Source organism: Marmota monax, unplaced genomic scaffold (genome assembly GCF_021218885.2).
Source record: "Marmota monax isolate L192 unplaced genomic scaffold, Marmota_monax_Labrador192_F-V1.1 WCK01_AAM20220418_F8-fsc00171, whole genome shotgun sequence".
NCBI classification, from domain to species: domain Eukaryota; kingdom Metazoa; phylum Chordata; class Mammalia; order Rodentia; family Sciuridae; genus Marmota; species Marmota monax.
Window position 1 is genome coordinate 795,928 of NW_026694658.1, and position 24,810 is coordinate 820,737.

Sequence of the window (24,810 nt, forward strand, 5' to 3'; positions counted from 1 at the left end):
GATAGGAGTTTCAAAGTCTCCCTTGTATTTCATAATTTTTTATTTGTGAAAGAACACTGCCAGATTCCTCCCTGATAGTGCCCCCTCTCGCATTTGATAAGCCATCATAGGGATGCAGTGAAATATTGCTCATTTTAAAGCCTTCTCTGCAGGAAAGATAAAGTTGGCTGTGTCTTAACAAAATACGAAAACAGTGCTGGAAATTACACACTATTTAATGTAAAAACTTTGATTTAAAAAAAAATAAGCAAATAAATAAGCCAGACTGAAACCTAGGTGATATGGAAAAGAAATTTTGGAACTCTAATAATAGCCTCTGATATTAAAACACATACATAGACCCAAGCACAAGTATTTCATAGTAGATAAAATATTCAAATTCTTTCCGTTTCTAATGAAGGTTTGGAAGGACTTGAACTACTTTTCAGAATCTACTGGCAATTCCCAGTTGAAATTTGATTTTTCTGTTAGTTATTTTTCTTCATCTTTCAGAGAAACTTACTATGTATCTTGTGCCAGACAAAATAGTTTTTCTTCTGGGGAACTTCAAATGTAACAGATACTATAAAATAACAATTTCATATCAGTTCTGTGAAAGGGATTAAAGTATTTCATTTCTAGCTATACTGTGCATTCATTTTACATTATCTTTCAAACCCCCAAATTAGAAAGTAGGATTACTATGGGAAATGAATTGAAACTAAAAAGGAACATCTCTAACTATATTTACAAGTATCTGACATTCCCAAGCCCAGTTTTGCATGTACAGAGAGAAGGGGAGAGAGAATGCTCTGGATCTCATGCCTAATCACAGGCTGGGACCACTCATTTTTTTTTTAGCCATGGATTTCATTTCTATTTTAAATTCTATATTAACTTATCAACAATTATCTCTTCAACTGTATCAGTTAAATCCACAGAGTACAAATCTGTATTTAATAGCAGCGGGAAGCCATGGAGTAAAGCTTGGCTGGCATTAGTGGAGGAGTTCAGCCACAGCCAAGGCAAAAACAGATACATCAGCCCAATCCTGCTTCTCTTCTAGCTTCTGAGACCCACTCAGTACCCCTCAGGGCTTCCCTCTAGTCAACTGAAATCATCAAATACCACACCAGTTATCTAAACATCAGGTTTTCTATTTTTATTAAAAACTCACAAATTTATTCAACATGTTTTCTTTCATACAGTGAATGGTCTAATATGCACTGGAGGTCACACAAGCTTAGGTTTATTAGAACAATAAAAGACATATGAGAAATTTAATATATGAAGAAAAAAGTAGCAGCTGTTGACTGCATATTTGACCATAAAATTTAAATATTTTGGACTTTTATTTTAAAGACACAAAAATAAAACCTGTGTGGGTCTATATAAGTCATATTAACAATTCCATGAATGTTCAACAGGACTAAAAATTAGCAAAGATGTTTTTTTTTTTTTTTTAACCTTGTAACACTTTTTTTTTTAACACTTTCTCAGGTTGCTGGTGCCAGGCACCTTTACAGTATTTGTGCTATAATTATTCTATTTGGCAACTGTCTGAATATCATGTTTTCTTTGCCTCGAGTAAACAACACTTTTTTACATACTAGCACAGTGAGCCGAAAGCCCTGCAAATCTGTCAGAACATCTACAGGAAAAGAAAAATAACAATTTTGGTTGATTGCTCAAAACATTTTTTTGAACACGAGGTTTCAAAACAGGATATATTAGTAAAACACTGAACTCCTGAATTTAACATTATACGTAAACAGTTGACTGTTTTTAGTTCAATAGTCTTTTTTTTAACTTTTGTATGTAAAGGTAGAATACTTTTCTTGTACAGCCGATGTTCAAGTCATTTTACTGAGTGGTCTGGCTGGAGACCATCCTAACCAGTGTGTTTGTGTGTATCTCTGCGTGTAGAGCTTTGTGAAGGTAGAAGAGTTGATACTGAGGGCTTTACATTTAGAATTTTGCAATTTTGGCAAAAACAAAAAAAAAACAAAAACCCAGACAAAATATATATATATGTATATATATAGTCCCACCTGATGCACAGCAGGTCGGTGTTTCTGAAGCTATAAGAGTTTGTTGTCGCTGTCGCTGAACTCTGAGACACTAACAGGGGATATCTCAGGGCTCCAAACCTTCGGGCTGGCCCGGGAGCGCGCCGGCGGCTTCGCCTCCCTCACCTGGCTGCGCGCCTCACAGCCTCCCTCCCCAAGGCTCCCGGCATCACCAATGGCTGAGTGCGCCTGCGACTCTCAGGATGTCTTTCTGCCGCCCGACGGCCAGGGACACAAGCCTGTGGATCTGTCCAGTGATACCGGTTCTGGTGGGGGAGAGTTCTGCATTTCCCTTCCGGAGCCCCAGTTCTGAACCTTGCCATCCAGTGCGCACATCCCAGTCCCGCCTCGAAACGGATTTGGATCCCATTTTGTGTCCCCCTTTCCCATCTGGTCTCCCCAGACCAAGAATGGTCCCCGAGGCTGGAGGAAGTGGGGCAGGAGGCTTGTTTCTTATGTTTTTTGTTTTTTTTTCTATTTTTCTTAAATAAAAGTTCATTTCTGTACAACCAGGAACTCCACGAACCGTGAGAGACCCCGCTACCACACGGCCGCCTCGTTCATTTCAGGGGGGTGAGACAGGTGGTTTCCGTAGCTCGCCCCTCCATTAACCGACAGTGAGGAGAAGGGCGGGCTGGGCCCGAAGACCTCAGCCGACATGGAGTGCAGAGACCCAGGCAGGCTGGGCTCTGGGCTGGGTGAGTCCCCTGGGGGATGCGCCAGGATATCGGTGAACCGCTGCGCGTCGCTGGACGGATGATGGCCGGGCAGAGGGTGTTCCAGGCCTCCCAGAGGCGTCCCGGACGGCCCCGAAGACGGCACAAAAGGTAGGTCCACTGGTGTTTGGGCTTGTGACGACGGGGGACCTTGCGGGAAGAAGTCGTAGTTGCCCCCAGGACCGTAGTACTCACTCTGGTAATCTGCAGAGTGGCAGAAAGGAGGATATCAGGGCAAGGGGCCCCGGGACTGTCAGGACAGGAAGGGCGTGAAGGCGAGCAGGTGACCGAGCACGGGGGGCCCCAGGGTGGGGGCACTAGATGTTTATGGGGGGAGGATCCTGTGGGTCTGGGAGCACAGAGGAGAATTTTGCGCAAAGACAGCCGCTAGTCCCCCCTACCGGCTCACTTTCCTAGTTCAAAGTGAGGAATTTGACCCATGGTCTCACCACCTCCCCCGAATTTATTCCCAGCCTTTAGCCTTCTCTCCCCTGAATCTTCTCTTCTCTAAGCAAAGGGTGCCTCCCGTGCTGCCACCCGCTTCCAGCGAAGCCAGTCCCGGCCTGGCGGTGCCCTGCCACTCGGCCGCGCACCCACCTCCATAAAAGGAGAAGGGGCCGTTGGGGATGAGTTCGCCCGGTTCCAGGCGGTCCACTAGCGGCCGCATCCGGCGCGGACTGCGGAAGAAGGCGTGGCGCCGGGCTCCTAGCGCGCTCAGCTGCTTCATCCTGCGTTCCTTGGAGCGCCGGTTCTGGAACCAGACCTGAAGCACACACGCCGCAGAGTGAAGCCGCGGAAACTCCACTCCCCAGTCCGCGTGTGCGGCGGGACCCAGCCCCTCACCCCTCCAATACCCGACTCGCGACGCTGGGCTTCCCGGGCGTGGTATGAAATTGGTGGTGGGGTCTCTGAGTAGGACCGCGCAGGGCAGACACTGAGCCAAATGTGGGCAGGATTCCCGACTGGGGGATGTTGTGTAGCCGCATTGTTTCCAACAGTCATACTGTCACAGTTACAGCTTCTGAGGGGCTATACACCCCTATTCACTAAACCGCTTCAAAACAGTATCACGCACACAGCTTCCCTTTCACGATTCCTTGAAGCGACCCCCCCCAACCCGCCACTGCCCACAACCCCGTGATAGTGACGGAGACACAGGCGGCTTCCTACTGACTCGGTTTCCCAAGGGTAGTGACCAAAATCACCATCTTCTCTTCACACCTACGCACAAACTCTCTGCCAAATACTTATCCACTGCCTCTCACTAATTGTGATCACAGTGACACGGACACACAAGCCCCCCCCCCCCATTCATACACACAGGTTGGCACCGCCTCTCAAAGGTCTCAGAGCCTGCGGTTCAGGGCCGGCTGCCCCACACACTCACGAAAGTACACCGAATCTCCCAGGCACAGAGCCTCCAGGCATCTTGATCCCACATCTAGCCTTGGGTCAGAGACTCCCACCGCCCTGGTCTCACCTCCCTCCCCCTCCCAATGCATAGGCCCAGTTGCCTCCAGATGGCCTCTCCTCCCCCATCCCACTCCGGAATGCATTCAGGCAGAGCAGACTCTCCACCGAACCACTTCCTTCCCCTTCAATCCAGGATGCCCCCACCTTTCTTTGGAGGGGAAGTCTCTGCTCTGGGACTTGTCTTACTGGGGCAAGAGACCCACAAAGTTGGGGTTGGAGACTTGGAGAAAATGTTGTGCAGAAACTAGAAGAACTGCTCCATTCTGTAGTCCACAGGAACCTCTTCACTCTTTCCTAATGGTGTGGATGGTGGGTGGGACAGGATGTGTGCAGAAAGAGGGGGTCCTAACTGTTTTTGTGGTGTTTGACAGTGTCCTCTCCTCTAGCCTTATGCCAGCTAGCTGTTTGACTCCCCTCCCCCTCCATGACCACTATTGGGTGCGGAAGAGGGATTTCTTGATGTTCCACGCATCGCATCAGTGCATCAGCTTTTCCAAGGTTCGGAGGGAGTCTGGCCTCCCCCCACTTTCTACCAGCCACCACAGATTCGCTCCCTTCCTCGACTCAGAGCTGTCCCAGGCTTGGACCGGGTGCACTGAGTGGCCCTGTGGGCCTCAGGGGGAAGGAGTGGCACGCCAGGACTCTGACCTGGATGACACGCATGTTGAGACCTGTCTCCTGCGCCAGCTGCTCGCGGATGTGTCGTGTGGGCTTGGGCGTAGCAGCGAAGGCTGCCTTCAACGTTTCCAGCTGCTTGGCTTTGATGGTGGTGCGCGGTCCCCTCCGCTTGGCGCCCAGATTCTGGTCGTCATTCTCGTTGCTGCCCCCTTCCTTATCGGACACATTAGCGCTCTCCGAGTCCTTGGCGTCATCCTGCGATGGGTCTTGGGAATCCGGAGACAAACTGGGGTCACTGCCCGTGGTGGCTGAGAAGAGGAAAGGGACTGGTGAGCAGGGGCTGGTCGGCCTTCCCTCCCTCAGGACCCGCCCGCCCCTAGCCAGCTGGGAATCAGGGCCTCACCAGAATGGAGGCTGTTCTCTTTGGCGACACTGCTATTACTTAGGTAATCCTCTTTGCAGACGAACTTGTTTTCGTCAATGATGTAGAGCTCCTCGCCGGTGGAAAGCTGTTTGTTACACATCATGCAGGTGAAGCAGTTCAGGTGAAAGACTTTGCTCCGCGCTCTCCGTACCAGGTCGCTAGGGGAGATGCCCTGCGCGCAGCCCGCGCATTTGGTACCGAAACATCTGCAGAGGGTAGGGGTTGACCAGGGGCGGGGGAAGACAGAGAATGGGAGAACGAAAATAGCCGAAGAAAGAAGTGGAGGGAGGAGGGAAGGAAGGGAGGAGAAAGGCAGGGAAGGAAAAACAAAAGTAGGAAGAAGAGGGAGATGAGAGTGAGCCAAAAAGGCAGAATACAGATTGAGCAGGTGAGGTGGCAGGAGAGAGCGCGGGGGCATCCGGGAAAAGTGAGAGAGGAAATACATGGTTAGAAGAAGGGACTCAAAGTGCTGGCCAACCCCAGCCTCAGGGCCCAGGGAAAAAGAGAGTCCTGGAAAAAGGCGGCAAGGTGATCACAGGGGAAGCGGGTTACGGGGACCGGAACACTTATTTTCCAATTAGATTTCAGGAGTCAAGTTCGAATTAGGGCGTCATATGTACGCGCTCAAGAGTGCCGTTTTTCTTTCCTAGCATCCCCTCTTTTTTTTTTTTTAATCACAAAAGGATCCGCGCACCGATAAAGGTCCTGTCTAGCCGTGGGTAAAACAAACACAGTCGCGGAGAGCCCTGGTGGCAGTAGGTGGGCTGCTGCCACGATCATGCCCAAAGCCTGGCAGATTGGCGCAAGTGGGGGTAGCGGCGGGGCAGAGCCGGCTTTAGGAGCCTTGCTGAGTTTTGCTGCGAGCCAGGCCTCAGGGGCCCGCTGGAAGCGGGTATGGTTCGCCGCCCTCGGACTCTGATCCAGTCATTGCAGAGAAAACCGGCGCAACCGGCTTGAGGCTCTGAGGCTCAGCCTCCCACTAATAACAGCGTGCATAGCGCTTTGCTCTAGGATTCCTGGCAAAGCCAAACCACATGTCCTGAATCGGAATTGGGGACTGCACTTGCTGGGCCTGTGGGCAGAGCATTCCGTGTGGCCTCGATACTCCCCCCCCCCACATCAATTTTGATATGTCACCAAAAACTGAAAGAAAGCGGAGACCAAGTCATACAGTATACTGGGAGGTTTCCAACCCACACAGTGGATTTACAATTCCTATTTGCGCCTGTTCTCGATTGACTTGTGTTTGTGCGGTTGAGGTGGTAAAATAGAGAGTTTGAGAAAATACAATTAAAATGGTGAACCGAGGGAAGGAATATAGAGAAGTCTAAGCTCTAATGAGCCAGGAACCAGTTGGGTCTAGACAAGGAGGTGCGGGGCTGTGGCTGAACAGTGACTGGGAGGGCTCGGGAGAGGAGCCCGCTCCGCACAGCAGCCGGAACTGCCAGCTAACCCCAGCAGGGGATGCAGAAAAACAAAAACAAAAACCCTAGGGGCACTTTGCTTGCTACAATGCAGCAGTTTGCCCAGGACTACACTTGGAAACCAGTCCAGGTTTAGGGAAGAATACTGGGCCTGCAGGATTGGTCTCAAGGCTGAGTTCTTTATTACTGCTACCACTGCAAAAGTCTGGGGCGCTTCACCCAAAGCCTCGGTGGTTCCCGCCAGGACGTCTCAAAGCTGGGAAGGAGCAGGGGCTCCTAAGCTCAGCCTGGAAGGGAAACAATCCGGGGAGTCCCCGAGATGTAGTTGCTGGAGAGCTTGGCTTGGGAAAGATAGGAACTGGGGCTGACCCACCCGAGGCTGCCTTATCTTTTCCAAGTTAGGAGTGGCTTCTGGGCTGAGGCGGGCTCACACCCTTTCTTCCTAGACACGTGCTGCGAAGCCCCGACCCACACTTTCCAGGACGCCGGTAGCCGCTACCCGAGGCTCAGGGCGCCAGCTGGCGAAGAGGCAGGCTTCTGCCTGTGTATCTTGGCTGCCCTCTTCAGCGGCAGCTCCTAACGCGGCTGCCTTAACCACGCTGACCTCTGATCCGAAGCTGGCCAGGAAGGGCCCGCCGGGAGGGAGCAGCAGAGGCGTGGGAGGGAAGTACTCACCGGAAGAAGTCGTTCTTACAGTAGAGCTTGCCTTCCCGGGAGAAGCACTTCTCGGTCAGGTTGCATTTACATTCACAGCACTGGACACACTTCACGTGCCAGGCCCTGTCCAGCACGTTCAAGAGGAAGCGGTCCAGGATGGGCCTTTTACAGCCGGCACAGTGCACCATGGTCTTTGGTTTGTCGGGTGAGGCCCGGAGAGTTAGGAGCAAGTAGAGGCGAAGTAGACTCCCGAAGATGGAAGATGACGGCACAGCTCCCCAGCCCCTCCCCAAAGAGGAGACACTCTTGGCCGTGCAAGCCAAAACCCGCAACAGGAAACCAAATGGGGGAAAGGAGGCTGACGCGAGGCGAGGGGTGCCTCGCTAGTGTGTGACCCGGGAATCCCAGGGCCACCGGGCGGAGCAACGCCCCCTCAGCTCCCCAGGAGAGGAAAAGGAGTCTCAGGCGGGCGGGAAAGGGACTCTTCTGCTCAGAGCCTGCAGAGGAATGAAGGTCACCAAGAACCACGGCGGGAACGGAAATAAATAAATCAAACGGAGTCGGAAAAGAAGAGGAAGACACCCGGAGCACGAGTTGCGGGGAAGGCGCCGCTGAGTTTTCTCCGGGCTTGAGGTAGAGCTGTCAGAAGTCAAAGTGCATCTGCTTTTGTCGGGATATGAAGGTGGGTGTGTGCGTCCCAGGCTGCCCACCACCGGGGTTTCCCCCTCTTTTTTTGTTTTTGTTTTTTAAGAAAAGAACAAAACAAGTAGAGAAGCTTTGGATCCTAAACTGCCGGCATAGTACAGCGGGTTGGGACGCGCCAGGCGCCCGCGCTGGGCCTGGGGGAGGGGGCGGGGGTAGGCCAAAGGGGGAGGTGGGAGGGAGAGAGAGTAAGGTAGGAGATCTTGTCGATTGCAGTTGTTGCTTAGGTTTCCCCCCTTTTGGAGAAGTGTTTGTGTCAATCGGAAGCGGAGAGTGACAACTTCGGACGGACGCACTCTCTAGCTCCCCACCGCCCAGCCCGGTCACCTCGGCTGGTGGCCTGCCGGGCGGCCTCCTGGTCCTCGAGGCGGCCCTCCCTGCGCCTGGGTTCCTTTGGAGAGGCAATGCCTTCTGGCTCTTCACCGTGCCTGGCAGTGCATCGTGGCTTCAGTCACAACTCTCAGCCGCCTGGGCGCGCAGCCCGGCATCGCTCGGCCCACGCTCCGGCTGCCTGCGTCCAAACCCACAGTCGCTCTACTTTCTTTTCTTTTTCCTTTTCCCCCCTCTCTTTTCGTTGTGGCGGCAAATCTGGGTTTCCTTTATAGTCTCCTTCCCCCCCTTTTTTTCCTTTTGCGGCGGGAGGAGTCGGGGGGGGGAGGGGGCCGCTTGGAGAGCTTTAAAATAATGTCCTGATGCAGCGCCTACAGTAGGCCAGCGGCTGGAACAGTTTGGCGCGGACTGCCGTTGTCGCAAGTCGGGCAGAGGCTCCTTGGTGGCTCTCTCCCGGCGCGCGTCCCTGGTATTCTGCCCCAGTCAGCCGCCCGGGTGCGTCTCTCCCCAGCTCCAGCGGCTCGGTCACTGCTTCTGGCTGTTGGCTGAGCTCTGGAAGCCCCCTCGCCTTAATGCAGCGCCCGCCGACGTCACGGCGGGCTGCGACCAATCAGCGCCTCGCGGTCCCTCTGTAAACCATTCTGCATCCCCCGGCCCGGGAGAGTGCGGGGAGACCGCGTTTAGAGGATCAGTGGCGGTACTTACGGCCCCGCGCGGCACCGGCGACGGGCAGCGAGGTGCCCTGGCCTCCTCCTGCTTCGGTAAGGCGTCGGTTTCAGTTGGGAGGGACAGAGGGGGCGAGAATAGGCTCAGGCAGAGACCAGAGTTCTGTAGGAGGTAGGGGCAATCCCAGATAGAGCCTTGTCTAAGGTTGGGGTGCGGCCGGTGGAGCTCAGCAGCCCCAGTGCACAGTGTAGCTTTGCAATTCACCGCGTGTTGGCATCCCCACTACCCCCACTTCCCCCACCCCTCGGCTTGCTTTATTTGGCCTGAAAGTTTGCCACCGGCACAGCGCGAGTCTTTGGGGAGGCAGGGGGCGCTTGGCAGCTGACTCTCCCTCCTCCCGTCCCTATTTCTATATCCCCTCCCCCAGTGCATCCAAAGTCCGCTGGGTCCGGTGTCTGGGTGATCTGGGTGTCGGTCTCCTGCAGCGCGCTCTTGGAAAGTTGATTCGGTCGTTTCCTGGTGGGGGCGGGGGAGACCCGAGGCGCGGCGCCCAGGTGTGGGAAGGAGTGGGTGGGGAAGTGCCTCCGGTGAGGAGTCTAAACCCCGGCGGGAAGTTGTGAGAAAATTGTGATCCGGAGACACCTTTTGCAAACAAAAACAAACGACTAAGAGGGAAACCGCGGGGGCTCCGGCAGCTGGGGGGCAGTGATAGTGGCGGTGGGAAGGAGGGAGGAGGAGGAGTTCCTGGGGCGCCACCGAGGGCCTGCAGTAAATGGACATGTGTAATGCACTGGCATAGTGTGCCCGGCTTCCAATCTGTCCACCGTTCAGGTTTCAGGCTGGCACCAACCTCCCCAGAGAACAGTAGACTATGCCTTCCTGTGCTCACTCTTTAGGGAGCATATTGTCTCCCTAGTTCCATTTCAGTCATAAATTCAGGACGACTGCCCTCAAGGGCGGATTTGCCTGGAAGTGGGGGTGGGGGTCGAATCCGGATCCCGAGAGGCTGATCCTCTAAGAGACACTCTAGTTCTCCGGAGTACTCAAGTCAACCCCCAAATTGTTTCTACTGCACTTTTTCTAGGCTCAACCTGGATTTCTCACACATGGAGTCTGAGGTGGTAGGTCTCCGCGGTCCCAATTTTGCTCCACATTTTTGTTTTTAGGGAGGAGATTCTAGAAAGGTGCATTTAGCCCTAGTAAGAAGAAAGCAAGGTTTAGTTTATATTTTGGAATTGGCCTTTTGATCACTCAAGCTATGTGGGGGAGAGCCTTAGAGAAAATGCCGAAGAAACGTAGTAGCAACGAATCTGGATTGTCAGGGAATCCGGTTCTGCAAAAATAGAATACCCTCTTCGGACGAACAGGGAAAGCGCTACATCGAATTCGGCTGGCGTTGGGTGAGGTTGTTGGATTTTAGGTCTCTGCCAACGCCCCTGTTCTCTCTCGGCGGGCACATTCCCGCAACTCCGAAGCCCTCCGGCAGTCATTGCCTTGTCGCGGGGGTTAAGTTTTCACTGGAGCTGCCAAGGTCTCTTCTACGCCTCTAGGGTTTTCTGCCCCAGGCGACCTCAGGGTGCCAGTCTTCTAAAGCCTTCTCCGCACCTGCAGCACTTACACACCTGGGCTCCGGCTTCCAGCTGCGCGGGCTGGGGCAGGGCTTCAGGCTCTTTAGCTCCGGCACACCCATCCATCCGCCAGTCTTTCCCAGGCGGAAACTCTGGGCAGCGGCACGGGTAGAGAGGGCGGCTCTACCATTTAGCGGGCGTGCTCTGCGGGCTCGGAGTTGGAGCTCTCCCTGCGGACCTGACGTACCCTAGAGCAAGCCGACCAGAACCCTGTATTCTGGCACCCCGGAGGCGCAAAGAGCAGCGTGGTACACCGGTCTGCGAGGCACCTCTCAGCTCGCAGCTAGGTGAAACTCTCCTGGAAGAGCCAGAGCAGCAGAGCGGTCTCCAGGTCCCCCTAGCCCAGTTGTCCCAGTGCTAGCCGCTAGCGACCTCCACTCAACCGCCTCTTTTTGGAATCTATAGCAGCCCTAGTCCCAGGTGGCATACCCCCGCCTCCACCCCAGCTGGGCTCCTTCTCATGCAAAGCAGTGGAGCCACAGGGTGGGGGAGCTGGAAAAGGACTGTAGGCGGGGACCTGTGTGGCAGCTGGACTAAGCTCCCGGCCCTTTTCCGAACCCGAGGCCCGCTGTTTCCTTGGGTGGGCAGGAAGAGGTTGCTCTTTCCGTTTGGGGGTGGAGGGACCGCGGGACCCAGATGTGGGGGAAAGAGGATTCCTTGCAGCGCTTTAGTGCGGTAGGGGAATTGGGCCGAGGACCGGACGCCGGCTCTAGATCCTAGGTCTGTTTGTCCAGGGGTCCAGATGGCTCAGTAACAAGTCAGCGGTACTAACCCCAGCGTCTACAAGGGGTTGAAGGAGCGCAAGGCAGGGCTTGCCTCTTGGCTCCTGAATTCTAGATTTAAAGTCCAGATTTAATGCTTACACAGCAACAGCACACCAGATTAATGTTTTGTGTGGAGAAATTGGGGGAGACCGGACTGTTTGTTTCTATTTGAACTTTTATTTTAATGCAATTGGTTATGGAGACGTAGAGGAAAAAATACCTGACTCATCTTTCTAAATTCTCCACCTCGGAAGCCACTCATCTCAGTTCTACATTGAAACGAATGTCCTCTCAAGGAAAAGCTGCCCTCCTTACAACCTGCCCTCCTCACAACGCCATACTTACTGTCTGCATCCTCGAGTACACAAGCGCTTTCCTACCCCACATCCTTCAAAGTCACACAGACCAACAGCCACTTACACCTTCCTGGGACGTTGTAAATTCTGCACAGGTGCCATGAATTTCAGTTTGGAGGTTGGTCCACTGATGGCTACAGAATCCTGTACACCCATTCCCACCGCACCCTCAGAGAAGGACCCAGAGGGTTTTTTCGGTCCCAATTTCTTTTTCTGAGAAGCCCTTGAAAATCAGTACAAGAGGAGAGACCCTGTCTGGAAATTGGGGGTTGGGTGTATTCTGCCAGCCCTCCTCAAGCGTTTCTGTTTGAGGAGCTAAAAGGCGCTCCCACTAAAATCTTCTTTGATCCCGAGGCCTTCTAGATCCTGAGCCCCACCACCCCTTCTTCCTCCCACGTTCCGGATTGATTGACTCGCACAGAACAGGGACGGCTCTGCTGATACTGAGAGAGCTGTGGCCGCCTCTGGCCACTTCCCTCCTCTTTCCTCTCCAGTTCAGTCTATGGACCCACAAAAGGGTGATAAGGCCGAGAAAGTAGATGTCTGGGGCTGCCCTGGCTCTAGGTGGTTCCTCTGCGCAGAGCCGCAGGCTGGCATATTCTCCACGCAGGTCCAGGGATGGGGAGGAAGGACCTAGCGGGTATCCCTGAACGCTGCGGGTCCGGGAAGCCACGCAAACTTCTCAGTTTGGGTGAGGATGCAGCATGTGCGAATAGGGAACTGTTAGGCCAGGGTCCTTGCGTTCTGATGGATGACTTCTCCTGTTCCCTCCCTTCCCATCTGTCCTCTCGTGATTCAGGTTGCCTTATTCATTCCATCACTTTCTCCACGAAATGTCTACTTACGTCCAGTACTTTACAGTTTGTCTCCCCTGAGCGGCATAGTAAGGGGGTTGGAGGTGGGGAAAACGGATCGGTATTATCTCCACCTTCCGGGACAGGAAACCCAAGTTAGGAGAAACCTAAGTTAGGGGGCTTGCCCGAGATCTCTTCATCAGTGCACTATTGAAGGTGAGAAATTGACGGGATCGGGGAGCGGTGTGTACTTTGCCCCTAGCCACGTTTTCCTAGCGGGGCTTGGGCAATGGTGGAGGAGGGACAGTGGGACCGAGAAAGAGCAGCATCGGGCAGGTCGTCATGGTGTGCGCCTGGCCTGGGTAAACAACACTGACTTCCCACGAGGCCTGGAGGGACCCGGGGTATGGGGAAGAGGGCGGGTTGGAGCAGCGAGGTCGAGGACGAGCCTGCTGATCTCAGATGCGAATCAGCGCCAGTGCCGTGGAGCAAAGACAGTTTGGACAGCCTCGGAAAGGAGAGGGTCTGCTGGAGAAGTGAGAAGGACAGGGAACTGGGGGCGGGGGAGAAAAGGAGAGAAGGTCTGAGGGGAAAAAAGCAAGAGAGAATAAAAGGAAAAATGTGTCCGGAGAAATTCACCCAGGAGCAGAGCAAAAGAAACGGAAAAGAGACCCAGAAAGACAGCCAGTGACAAAAATAAATAAATAATAAAAAGAAGGTGTCAGGGAAAAGCTTGTATCCAGGACCCTGCTGTTCCCAGGGGGGCTTGGGCTGGAACCCAGAGAGTGTGCCGTGTGTGACAGGCGTGATCCTGGGCGGGAGAAAAGGAGGCGGTGTTTTTTGGTGGGAGATTCAGTGCCCATGGAAAAGCATGTGAGCGGCTCTGGGCAGGAATCCAACAAATAAATAAAACGTCTAAGACGGCGTGACAACAATGTGTATTTGGGTGCGTGCCCGTGTTCCTCTGTCTGAGCACACGCACACCCGGTAAGGAAGACAAACGGGGCTCGTGCCTCAGAGTAATTAATCCTCTGGCTAATTGACTCTCTCCCTGTACCTAATCGCAGTGGTCACTGCCCATATCTGGAGAGATATCAAGTGGAGAGAGAGGACCCCAAAGCTAACAACCTTTGGGACTGAGATTGAGTTCTTGCTGGACTTGGCAGCTCTAAGCTCTTTTCCTTGCTTCCTCCTCCTTTTTGGGCAGAGTTCAATAGTTGTTGCTGCCTTGCCCCTCCAGGTTTGGGCAGCATTAATAAAGGTCTCAGATAAGGGTAACCTGATCTCTCTCTCTCTCCCCCCGTCTCTCTCTCTCTCTCTCTCTCTCTCTCTCACACACACACACACACACACACACACACACACACACAGTGAAGCTGTTCTACAGCCCTCCACTTGGGGAGCCCAATATCTGAGGCTGAAAGCCTCCCACTGCCCCTCTGCTGTACCTCTCCTGCCCCTCGGCAGTACCAAAGCTCTTTCTCCACTATTGTTTGATGGTGGTGGTGGGGATGGTGGCAGATCCCTGAGCTGCATCCTTATTTGGGTTGCTACTTCCTCTACTCTTGTGGGACTTGGGATAGTCCTACAGTCTTTAGTAAGGCAGGGGAGGTTTGGGATGGTTTGCGAAGCAGCCTGGGGTGGATGGAAAGAGAACAGTAGGAAGGATGAGATTTGGGAAAGGCTTGGGAGAGACTTCATGAGACCAAACCGCTCAGATGTGGGCTGAGGGACAGAAGCCCAGAAGGAAGCAGTTGCCATCTGATAAGAGTGAGGCCTCCAGGGACAAAGAAGGAAAAAGGTAGACATTGTGCCCCAGGGGAAAGAACTTCAAGTGTGTGGGAGGCAGAAAGGTGGCCATGTCTTTGTGCCTCTGTGAGTGCGAGGGCACAGTTCTGGAATCTCTCTATGGCGTGGGGAGGGATCCATCATGCTACCCACAGCACCCTTAGTTCTCATGACTGGGAAGAGTGGGCCAGGAGAGAGTATTGGACTTGGATTGACTCCTTGGTTGCTGAGTTGGCTGAAGGAGTCTGAGGTCTATAGTCTGTCTGGTAATGCAGTTTTGAGGCTTGGGTTTTAAAAGTGAATGTCAACTTGAACCCCTGTGAGGTAGAAGTTTTGCTCTGTTGGCCTCTTCAGAGACTAAATAAATAGATGTCGAGATCCATAAACCACCCAGGCCAGAGAGAGGAAGGAGGGGTGGAGGGGAGCATTTTAGAAAAAAATCCACCCCCCCAACACATTCTTAATTGTCCCTTGGGAACATTTGTACATTTGACCAAAGCAAATCCCCAGGCAGTATCGAGAAAATTACTCATAGGGACTGGAGGTCCAGAGAGAGTTGGGGATGGGGAAAACAAGGAGGCCAGGAGAGATGGCCAGCATATTTGTTTGAGCAGGTGAGAAACTTGCCCCCCTCCCCTGCCCCATCTCTGTTGTGCTTTAGAAAAAAAGTGAGTAAGTGTACTAAAGTTCCAGGGGAAAGAAAGAGAAGGGCATCTAAAAGGCAAATCCAAACCAGAAAGGAAAGAAAGTGAAGAAGAAAGAAAAAGGCGGGGTTGGGAGAGAAACTATAATAAAAGAGGGTGAAGGCGGCCCCAGGAGGTTGGGCCTCGTCCCAAACCATCCGTCTTCATTGTCTCCGTGTGTGCAAAGGCAACTTCGGCATAAGGAAAAGCCACTATTGGAGCCGCGGCTTTATTTTATATCCTATACATCAGGAGGGAGGCAAAGCTTTATTTTCGCCAAGAGACAGATATTTTATTTCTCTCTTACGGTTTTATGTGTGAGAGATGTCAGGTTGCCACAATGGATGGCTAATGCATAGGCAAGAGGAAGCCGTGTTGGCATGCTGTGTGTCATGGGGTCTGGGGGGGGTGAGCGGGCCTGGGATTTAGGGCTGATGGGACACTCTAGGGGATTTCTGCTAAAACATCTCTCTTCATAAATCCAGAAGCATGGTCAGCTCAACAGGGAGAAGAAGGAGTTTTAGAGGGAAAAAGAGTTGGGCTTAGTAATAAACGAACACACAAAGGAGCCGCTTACCTTCCAACAGGCCTGGGCAGTGGGGACAGACGGCTCCATGGAAATGCAGACTCATAGCCACACACATGCCATTCACAGGGAAGTATGTTCCAGGCAGAATCATGTCAGTTTTGCTTTCTTTTCATGTTTTATATTTTTCTGCCTTCAGTTCTCCTCCTCCTCTAGATAGGAATCCTTTTTAACCTCAGAGCCTTGGGGGGAAAAGAGCCATTAATTTGCAAATCATCTGATCTGTGAAAGGATCAAGATGACTATTTTTCACCTCTAAATCTAAAGTCTTGCGTGGACACACACAGGTACAAGCGAGCCCATCATGCTGCGAACCCTCGAGTGTAGGTCCCAGATTTGAATCCAAGAAAAGCCCCCACCCCTTGTCTTGCCTTTGAATTCCCAAAGTGTAAAATGCTCATATTTTCAAAACTGGGGAGGTGAGGAGACAGAAAAGTAGGGGAGGTCTGTGAATTACGTGTTCCATTCGGGACTTAAATTTAGCATCTCCCCTCCATCCAACCCTCCTACCAGCAATTTCTTATAGGAATAACTTTCATTCAGTCTCATGTTCTGTTCTTCATTTTTTCATATCTTGGTTTATCTCCTTTTTCTTTCTTCTCCCCCCACCGCCCCCCGTGGAATGAAAAGGTGGTCATGGTCTTCCCCTCTTTTCAGAGACTCTCAGACAGCACAGGCCCCCTAGACAATAAGCAGGGGACCTGGCCACACTATGTCCAGCCTTTGAGGAAGATAATTAACCTGTCTGGGCCTCAGTTTCCTCATCTGTAACACAAGGGGAATGGGTTAAAAGCTTGCTGAGTTCCCTACCAGCTCCCGACCTCCTCTGACCGAATGAGATAATGTGTGAAAACACTTTGTGAACGCTAAAGCCAGACGAATGCCAGGGATTATTATTACGATTCTAATCAATCCTCTTTTCTCCACATGGATCCCGGCTGTTTAACGCCAGCAAGCGGGCTAAAGAGGGCCCAAAGCGAGAAAGCTTAGCAGAGATGGAAACGCTCTGTGCTTCTGAGGGGGAGAAAAAACCCTGCATCTCCAGAAACAATCTATCTCTGAGGCCTGTGGGAAGGGATGGGAGAGGGAGGAGATCTGACTTGATATGACCCATTTCAGTCAACATGGCGACAGAGCATATTTCTTCAAAAGCATCGTTTGTCTCCAAGTGACTGACTTAGAAACCTGATGAGAAGGCGATCTGCAATTTTTTTTTTCCAGGAAGAAAGGAAAGAGCAAGGTGTAGCTGATTAGCAAGTTAATTATTTCAGTACCCCAAGGGTTCCAGTGTGGTGGTAAGTTGTCCAGCCCTGGTGTAATTTCACAGTCCGTGCATTTCTTGGTGAGCACCTGGGGTGCCTGAGTCTGTCTCTCTCTCTCCATCCACCTGCCTTGTGTCTTCCTGACATACCTGGGGAGAGGAGGAGGAGCTAGGGTGGGAGTTGGTACAGACATTCATAGAGGCTGTGGGTGGGAGGTCCAGGCAGGACAGGGTGGAGGAGGCCTAAGTGATAGCTTCCACCTCCACTGAGTACCTGGTCCTTTCTTATTCCTCTCTCTCTCTCTCTCTCTCTCTCTCAAAAATAATCTTTTGTTTAATAAATATTAATGAAGCAGGTTAGCTGAAATTGGGGATGCCATGAGGTTATTTCCCAGACTTGGCCTGGAGAAAAACTGGGTTGGAGAAGCCCTGGCCTCTCACATCCTCTGAGCAGCCAGCTCTCCCCAAGTGTCTGATTTCTAACCTCTGGCCACCACTTGTTCTGCAGTAGTGGCCTGACTTTAAGATCTGATTCCCCCTCAGGGAGGGTGGGGAGGATTGTGTGGTCAAAGGGACAACTCCCCTCAGAGAGAGAATTTGGGGATGTGAACATGAGCCTCAGAATTAGCAGCTTCTGCCCTCCGTTTGCTCCATTCTGGTTTCTGCTCCCTTGGCTGGTAGGGCCAGCCCTCTGCAGCTTCTGCCGAGCTGGGTGAAGGGAGGGCTCTACAGTTTACTTAAGAGTGGTCCCATCTGCTCAGACTGGCCTTTCATAAGGGGAGGGATTTATGCAGTGTCCTTGTGCACAGACCTGGGATTTGGCTGAAAACCTTGGGCCTCTGAGAATAGTCCTGAACGCTAAAATGTTCAGCCACCGAGATGATTCATGATCTTGTCTTGTGGACAGGGTGTGCGTGCGTGTGTGTGCATGTGTGCTTGAGTGCATGCGTGCGTGTGTGTGTGTTGGGGAGTGCAGACACATGCTGCTAGATATTTTCTGCCATTCTCACTTTGAATCCAAACATTAGGAAACTTTTTTATTCTTCTTCCCCCCCCCCCACCTTCCGTGTTCACTCAGGAGATAGCCACGACACCAGGTTCCAGAGAAGCAGCTTCCTGACTTCTGCAGCACAAGGATGGCACAGTACTCTCTGATGCCGGCATTCAGCTGTCCCTCACAGGTTGGCTGATTCCCCCGCTGGTGGAGAGGGTTGGGGGCTGTCTGAAAAGATGGTGCCACTGCTGGTGGCAGAGGACTTGGGGAATGGGGGAGAGTCCAATTGCTGTTTGGGTTGGACTTGGTCTCCTTCTCCTTCCAGTCCTAGGAAATCTCCGTAGGAGAAAAGGTACCAAGAGAAACTTTGAATGCAGGAAGGCAGGCAGAGGGAGGAGGCTCTCATTTCAGTCTTGCCAAAGATGAAGCCCAGGGAGGGTGGTGACAGATGTTGGAGAGTGAGGCACTGAGGTGCCATGTGGGATCTTGGCCCTGACTCAGGAGATGAATAAGTCCTTGGCAAGTTTGGAAAGACTTACAAGTGCCATTTATTCGTCATCTCTGGGGATTAAATGGGATTTCTTTTTGCTGCCCAGTGGCTGGTGAGGAAGTGTTTTCAGCTTGTATGATGCTCTTGTGTGGCTCACGACCCAGTTTGACCTTGTAGAGAAAGACTCTGACTTTCTGGACTCTAGGTTTTCTTTGCCTCAGGCCATTCATAATGGAGGCAGTATTTAGTTCACTGTTCAGCACTGGGTCTGAAAGGTGAGAGCTGGCAGGCCTGTGACCAGGTGATCTACAAGCCTTTTCTCATTTGGGCTCCAGGAAGGACATAGTTTCCCCTTAAACAAGAGACGCAAGGGACAGTCTCTGTGAATCTTTTCAGGAAGGATTTACCCACCATTTGATAAGTTTGGTGCTTCCTTTCCTTCCTTCTGAATGGATAACTTTGTCAGTCAGCCTGAGGTTCTGTGGAACCTATAAAAATGCTTCCTTTGGCCTCACTGTTTGAACCCATGCTGGGGCTCCCAGTCTGCCTCTGACAGACTGGGAGGAGTAGACACATTCCAGAGACCAGGTCTTGGAGTGTTATCTCTTCCCCCACCCCAAATCCTCACCCTCTACTTTATCTCCCTTTACTACAAATGCAGAGACCTCCTAGGGAAGTGAGAAGGAATGGGTTTTAATCAGGTTTAGGGCAGGAAGAGGAATAAGGGAAGCCCAAAGAAAGATGGGGGCAGTTGGGATTCTAGATGACACTCTTCTGTTATCCTTCTCATGTTTTGTATATTATATCCTACAAATGATGCATTTGTGCAGTAATCTACAGTGTATTTTGTACACTTGCCAAATGCTGCTTGGTCAAAACAGTGTTAAATAAAATTGTAAGAAATGCTACCCGGGCTTTGCATGGGTTATTTAATTCTATCAATGATAAACAATGTTAATGTGCAGCATCTCGGTCGGCACAATATCATGTTTCATTTATATATTCTGAGACATATTTAAGCATGAAAGATACTGTTTTCTGACATATACATTTCCCAATGATTACTTAGGAGAAGCATGATAGAAACAGCAGAAAGCTTTTCCTCTCACGTAAACCCACACCCGCCGTCACACATAGTCACATGGCTGGCCAGCCATGTACATATCATATACATGCTTTCATGTAGGCTTTATAAATATAGATTCAGCTTTATGCACTTGTGTACATCTTTAGCTGTATGTACCAGTACATACATCAGGCACTATTTTGGAGTGTTTGGTACATTTATACATATTTTCTCCTACACCTACTACACTGCTGCAGAAATTGATGCTAGTATCAACACACATGTCATTCCACACATGGATCTTTATAAGTACACCCGCGAGTCTCTTACTGCCAAGTCAAGACAGGCCTAGAAGGTCGTGTACCTCCATACAGGAGAATACTCTGTACAGATGCCTACACATCTGTGTTTATGTACATGGGCACATTTGCACACACATTCTCCTATATTGACATTCACTCACATACTCCATCTGGCCATGGAGCAAGACCTGTCCTGTTACTCCTGAAGGCTCCAGACCTGGTGGACAATTTTTGACCTGGGAACTTTGTGTGTGTGTGTCTTGTATAGGTCTAGAGGACTTCAGGAGGAACTGTTGTCAAACTGCCAGCCTCCCTGGCCTCTGATGAAAGAATATGAAATGCAGGGATGGGAGAGGGAGTTGGTTAGCTGGTCTCTGCAGACAGAGATGCCTCCAAAAGAGGTCTCTCCCCTGTATTAACAACAAAATAAAACAACAACAACAAAAGAGGTCTCAACCTTTTATTTGCTCATTTCACAAACATTTCAGAGAGGTAACGTAAGAGTCAGCATTCATGATCAGCAATTTTGGTCCTGGTTCTGCTAGTAGTTACCTGTGTGGCCCAGGCTACCTGTTCTCTGGGCCTCAGTTTCCACATCTGTGACATATTAGCCGACATGGGTGGTTCTCCTCCCTGGCTGCATAGTAAAATAATCTGGGGAGGTTTTACAAAACACGGATGCCTAGCCAGGCATGGTGGGCACACCTGTCATCCCAGCAATGAGGGAGGCTGAGGCAGGAGGATCACAAGTTCAAGGCCAGCCTGGGAAACTTAGTAAGACTGTGTTTCAAAATTAAATTAAAAGGGCTGGGGATTTAACTTGGTGGTAAAGCACCCCTGGGTTCAATCCCCAGTACACAAAAATGAAATAAAATAATAAGAATAAAAAATTAAAAACAGATGCTTGGTTGCCAGACCAATTAGGTCATCATCTCTGAATGTGGGCATCTCATGTACTTTTTATGTTCAGCCAAGGTTGAGAGTCAATGAAATGAATGATCTCCAAGGTTCTTCTACCCTTAAAACTCTATGTTCGAGAGAACTTTTTATATGTAAACTCCATGCTGGACCCAAAATATTCTGCTTAAAAGTTCTAAATTCACTTAGAGAAAAATCACAAAAAGTCATTTAAATTATTCTTCAAGTGTAGGAAGAGAAACATTTTGAACCAACTATTATTCTGGAAAAACTTGACTGCATTCCTAGCTCTGTTTCTTTGTTTGCTCTCTAATCTTCTCTGACTCATCCAATGCTAACTGTATGCCACAGATGCAAATAGTCTGAGTACCTTATAAATGTGATGGATACCTTTGCGACCACACATATTTCCTTTCTGTCACCTCACCCAACCTGTTGGATAGCATACTATTTTTAGAAGGGTAAATGAAAAGACACAGGCCTCAAGAGGACACTTCTCTCCCTCCCCTCCAGCCCTGACTCAGAGAACGCCAGCCCCCAGGCCCACGGCCCAGTTCCAGAGGCTGGAGCAAGCACTGAGTTGCACTAGTGTCCTAGAAAGCTGCTCTCTGGGGCTGGGGACATAGCTCAGTTGGTAGAGCAGGATTGCCTCGCATGCACAAGGCCCTGGGTTCAATCCCCAGCAACAAACACACACACACACACACACACACACAAAGAAAGCTGCTCTCCACCTGGGCCTTTGGGAATCCCACATTAATATTCAACAACAACAGTTCCCAGGCAGAGCTGGTCCCCTCTGAAAACAAACCACACCTGCAGGAGGCCACTAGGTCCCCTGAGACACAAGAGACAGCCCTGCAGCCCCCTTTTCCATTTAAGGATGTTGGGGGGGGGCGGTCTGCCTTTTGCTGGGGTGGTTTGGTTCATCCTGATGGAAGGCTTTCAATTTCCCCTCCACTGAGCCCTCACTCAAGTTGATTTTCAGGTCCACCAAGAAAAACCAGTTCTCTCTTTCCCACTGTCTTCCTCGCACCTCTTAGCTGGCCTGCTGAGGAATTTTGGACCAGTTTTCTTTAGGAGCGTTGTCCCAGTGTGGCCACTGATGCTCCAGGTAAGCAGTGGGTTAGTGACTGGGCCTGAACCCCCTGTGGGATTGGGATCCAACCCTCTCCTCCACTCTTGTTTGGGGCCAGTTTCCCTGTGTGCCTTTTAATTTCTTCCCCCTCCTTTTCCTTTTATCCTTCCCTGATGACATGCCCACTCTGGCTTTGGCCCCCAAGAGGGCCTGCCCATAAGGCAGGAGAAATTGCTGGTCACAGGGACATCTCAAGTTATGTCCCATTCCTCTTCTTCCCTCCTTCCCCTTTCGCCCTTTGCTTGGTGCTGAGGAGGGAGTCCCAGAGACAGCGTTCTAAACCCAGAGCTCAGCTTCCCAGGCTTGAGCCCCTTCCCAGGCTCACCACCTCCCCTGGGGCCTGGGGAGTATCACACCCCAGGACCTGATGGATTCCCCAGCCACCTTCAAAGGGCTCGGCATTTGTTTGCAGTGCAGACCTTGAATCCTGCTCTGGTCATAAATGTTGTTTATTTTGACTAGGACCTACTGAAAGGGGACCAAGGGATAGGCAGGGCAAAGAGAGAATTCTGTAGGGGAGATCATAAAACCATTAGCAGGACAGGGCTTTTAAGGGTCATAGGATCATAGAAAATTTCTGGCTTCGAGGAAGATAGGCCATCAGGAAGGGCAGAGATGACCATTCTGTCAGCAAAAGGCCTCTAGGGGCCACATAGGATGGAGGGGTTGGGGCCCCATGTATAAGGAACTCTTTCTAGAGAGTGGATGCAGGGTGTGGGGACATGACCCCCCAATAACCTTACACCAAGTAGAGGAGGCCAATAGTTGCTGAACATGATGGATTTGCCCTCCTGGTGGGAACCGCCAATCGCCTGGCTGTATAGCAGGACTCTTATCCTGGGGAATGGGCACAGCTCCTGGGTAAGGGATTCTGCTTCCACCATTATTTATTGAGTAGCTAGTATATACCAGGTACTGTGCTTGATGCTCTTCCAGCACTCCATCTTAACCTTTGAAATAATTCAGAAAGAGATATTTTTATCTCTATTTTGCAGATAAGAAAACTGAAGCTCAGCCAGGGGAGGTGGTTTGTCCAAAGTCACACAGCGAGTTAGTGGTAAGACTGGGATTAGACTTTCAGGCTTCAGATTCTGAACCTACCCTCCTCCCCATCTCCCTTCCCTTCCACGTGGTATCCATGAATGTCAGGTCCCCTGCAGCCTGAGAGAACAAATGGTCGTAGGTTTCTTTCCCTGCAAAGCATGTTGGGTTAAGGAAAATTGGGGAGCAAACCTCCTTACAGTAGAGTCTCTGCAGAGAGCTCACTCCCATAAAATCCATCCATAGTCAGGACACCAGTTTGGTTGTCTTTCACCTGCTGTGTGACAGATCAAGTCATTTCTCTGAGCCATACCTCTCTGAGCCATACCTTCCAGATCCATTCCAGACCTGGGGTCTCTGTGAAAGGTGAGGGTTGGTGAAGGAGGCGACAAACCAATTCCCCTCGAGCTTGTCTTTGGTTTAACAGCTGGGGCAGGCTAGGGGCAAGTGAGACTTGGTTTTGCCCCCAAAGCAAATGCAGGCAAGGCAAGATTTGTTAAGATCCCTGCTGGGAAAGTGAGAGGCTGAGAGCCAGGGCAGAGGCTGGGGCGTGAAGAGGCAGCTTAAGTACCAGGTTCTTCCTTCAACTCCTGACTGTGTAATCCAGTTGCTCAGAGAATGGAAAATCCCCTTCTCCTCCCCCGGACCCCCTCCCCCACAAAGGCCTTCTAATAGGCCTGCCAGCTTTGGGGCACTAATCTGCCCAGACTTTACTCTGTGAGCAGGTTGCCCAGGGTCCCTATCCCAGCTGCCCCTCAGTGGGAGATGGGGAAGGCTGGGGCGGGGTCTGGGGAGTTGGGGAAATCTCCTGTTCCTGGCCCGCCCAAAGGATCAGAGAAAAGAAACAGGACTCTCAGAACTGCGGGGAGGTGGGCAGGAGCTCTGGGTCCCTGGCAGAGGTGCCTGGGGTGGGGCTTTTTATTATAGAGCCCCATTATTTCATCTGCCTTCTCCTTTCCTTTTTATTTAAAGATGGCTCCCTCCCCAGCACCTTCGCCTCCCCCACCCCCTCCACCTTCACTCATCCATCCACTGAGCGCTGACAGCTGCCCTGCGGGTGAACTCCTGATCCTCCTGCGGCTGCAGACACCGGAGGGGCTCAGGCCACAGTGCCCCCCACCCACTGCCAGTCAGCACATGCGCACACGCGCGCATACACACACAGATGCACATGCACACACGTGCACACACTTATATGAGGTGGGGCTGCCTCAGTTGCCCTGAACCAGACAGAGGGAGAAAATAACCAAGGTGAAAGAATAGCAGGAGGACCAGGAGGAGGAAGGTGGGATGAAGGAGAGAGAGGTGGGAAAAATAAAGTAGAGGAGCAGACGACAGAAGAGGAAAAGAAGAGAACAGAGAAGAGAGGAGAGGGAGACATCAAGAACAAGAAGATGGAAAAGTAAGAGAATAAATGCAGGAAGGCCCTGGGGACGTGCAGCTCAGTGGTAGAGCACACGTCTGGGTCCCTCCCCAGCACCGCCACCAACACTACCAACTAGGAGCAGGTTGTTCTTAGCAGCTGAAGGGGAGAGGGAGACAGAGACAGGTGGGGAGCAGGGGCCCCGCCCGCACCAAGGGAAGCTGGTCCTCTTGGTCTCCCAGGTGTGAGGGATGAGGTTGGATGGAGTTCCACCCGCCCTGCTCCCACCTCTGGGCACACCGTCCTCCTGGGTGGAGGGAAGCCAGGGCATCCCATGGACCATTTGGAAGGCTGGCCAGGCTGCAATCAGAGGGGCTTTTGCTTGGGGCGAGTAGACTGTAGTAGTGGCCCCAAGGAACCCCTCAGTCCCTTCCCCAGGATGTGCCAGCCCTGATGGGCCTTACTCATGCAGCATCTCTATCCTCCTGGCTCCCTTTGGTTGCTACTGGAAATTGGTCCCAATTGCTGGATTTCATATTATGATGGATTGGACCTTAAAGCCCCAATATTTTTCATTCCT

At 51.5% G+C, this 24,810-nt stretch overlaps 1 protein-coding gene across 1 annotated transcript; it reads right to left on the reverse strand.

Annotated features, from left to right (window-relative positions):
- Nucleotides 1-1,126: 1,126 nt before the first annotated feature.
- On the reverse strand, nt 1,127-9,312 carry Lhx1 (LIM homeobox 1). The gene is made up of 5 exons (XM_046423242.2): nt 7,379-9,312; nt 5,259-5,485; nt 4,886-5,163; nt 3,362-3,527; nt 1,127-2,968 (listed from the first exon to the last, which is right to left on the reverse strand). The coding sequence occupies exons 1-5, from the start codon at nt 7,546-7,548 to the stop codon at nt 2,589-2,591; spliced, it is 1,221 nt and encodes a 406-aa protein (XP_046279198.1). The 5' UTR covers nt 7,549-9,312; the 3' UTR covers nt 1,127-2,588.
- Between the last annotated feature and the right edge of the window lie 15,498 nt (nt 9,313-24,810).

Excerpts from the sequence above, each read along its gene's own strand:
- Lhx1 (XM_046423242.2), bottom strand. The coding sequence starts at position 7,548 with ATGGTGCACTGTGCCGGCTGTAAAAGGCCCATCCTGGACCGCTTCCTC. Across the intron at positions 5,164-5,258 it reads AGAGAACAGCCTCCATTCTG|CCACCACGGGCAGTGACCCC; the intron begins GTGAGGCCCTGA and ends TCCTCTTCTCAG. Across the intron at positions 3,528-4,885 it reads TCAACATGCGTGTCATCCAG|GTCTGGTTCCAGAACCGGCG; the intron begins GTCAGAGTCCTG and ends TGTGTGCTTCAG.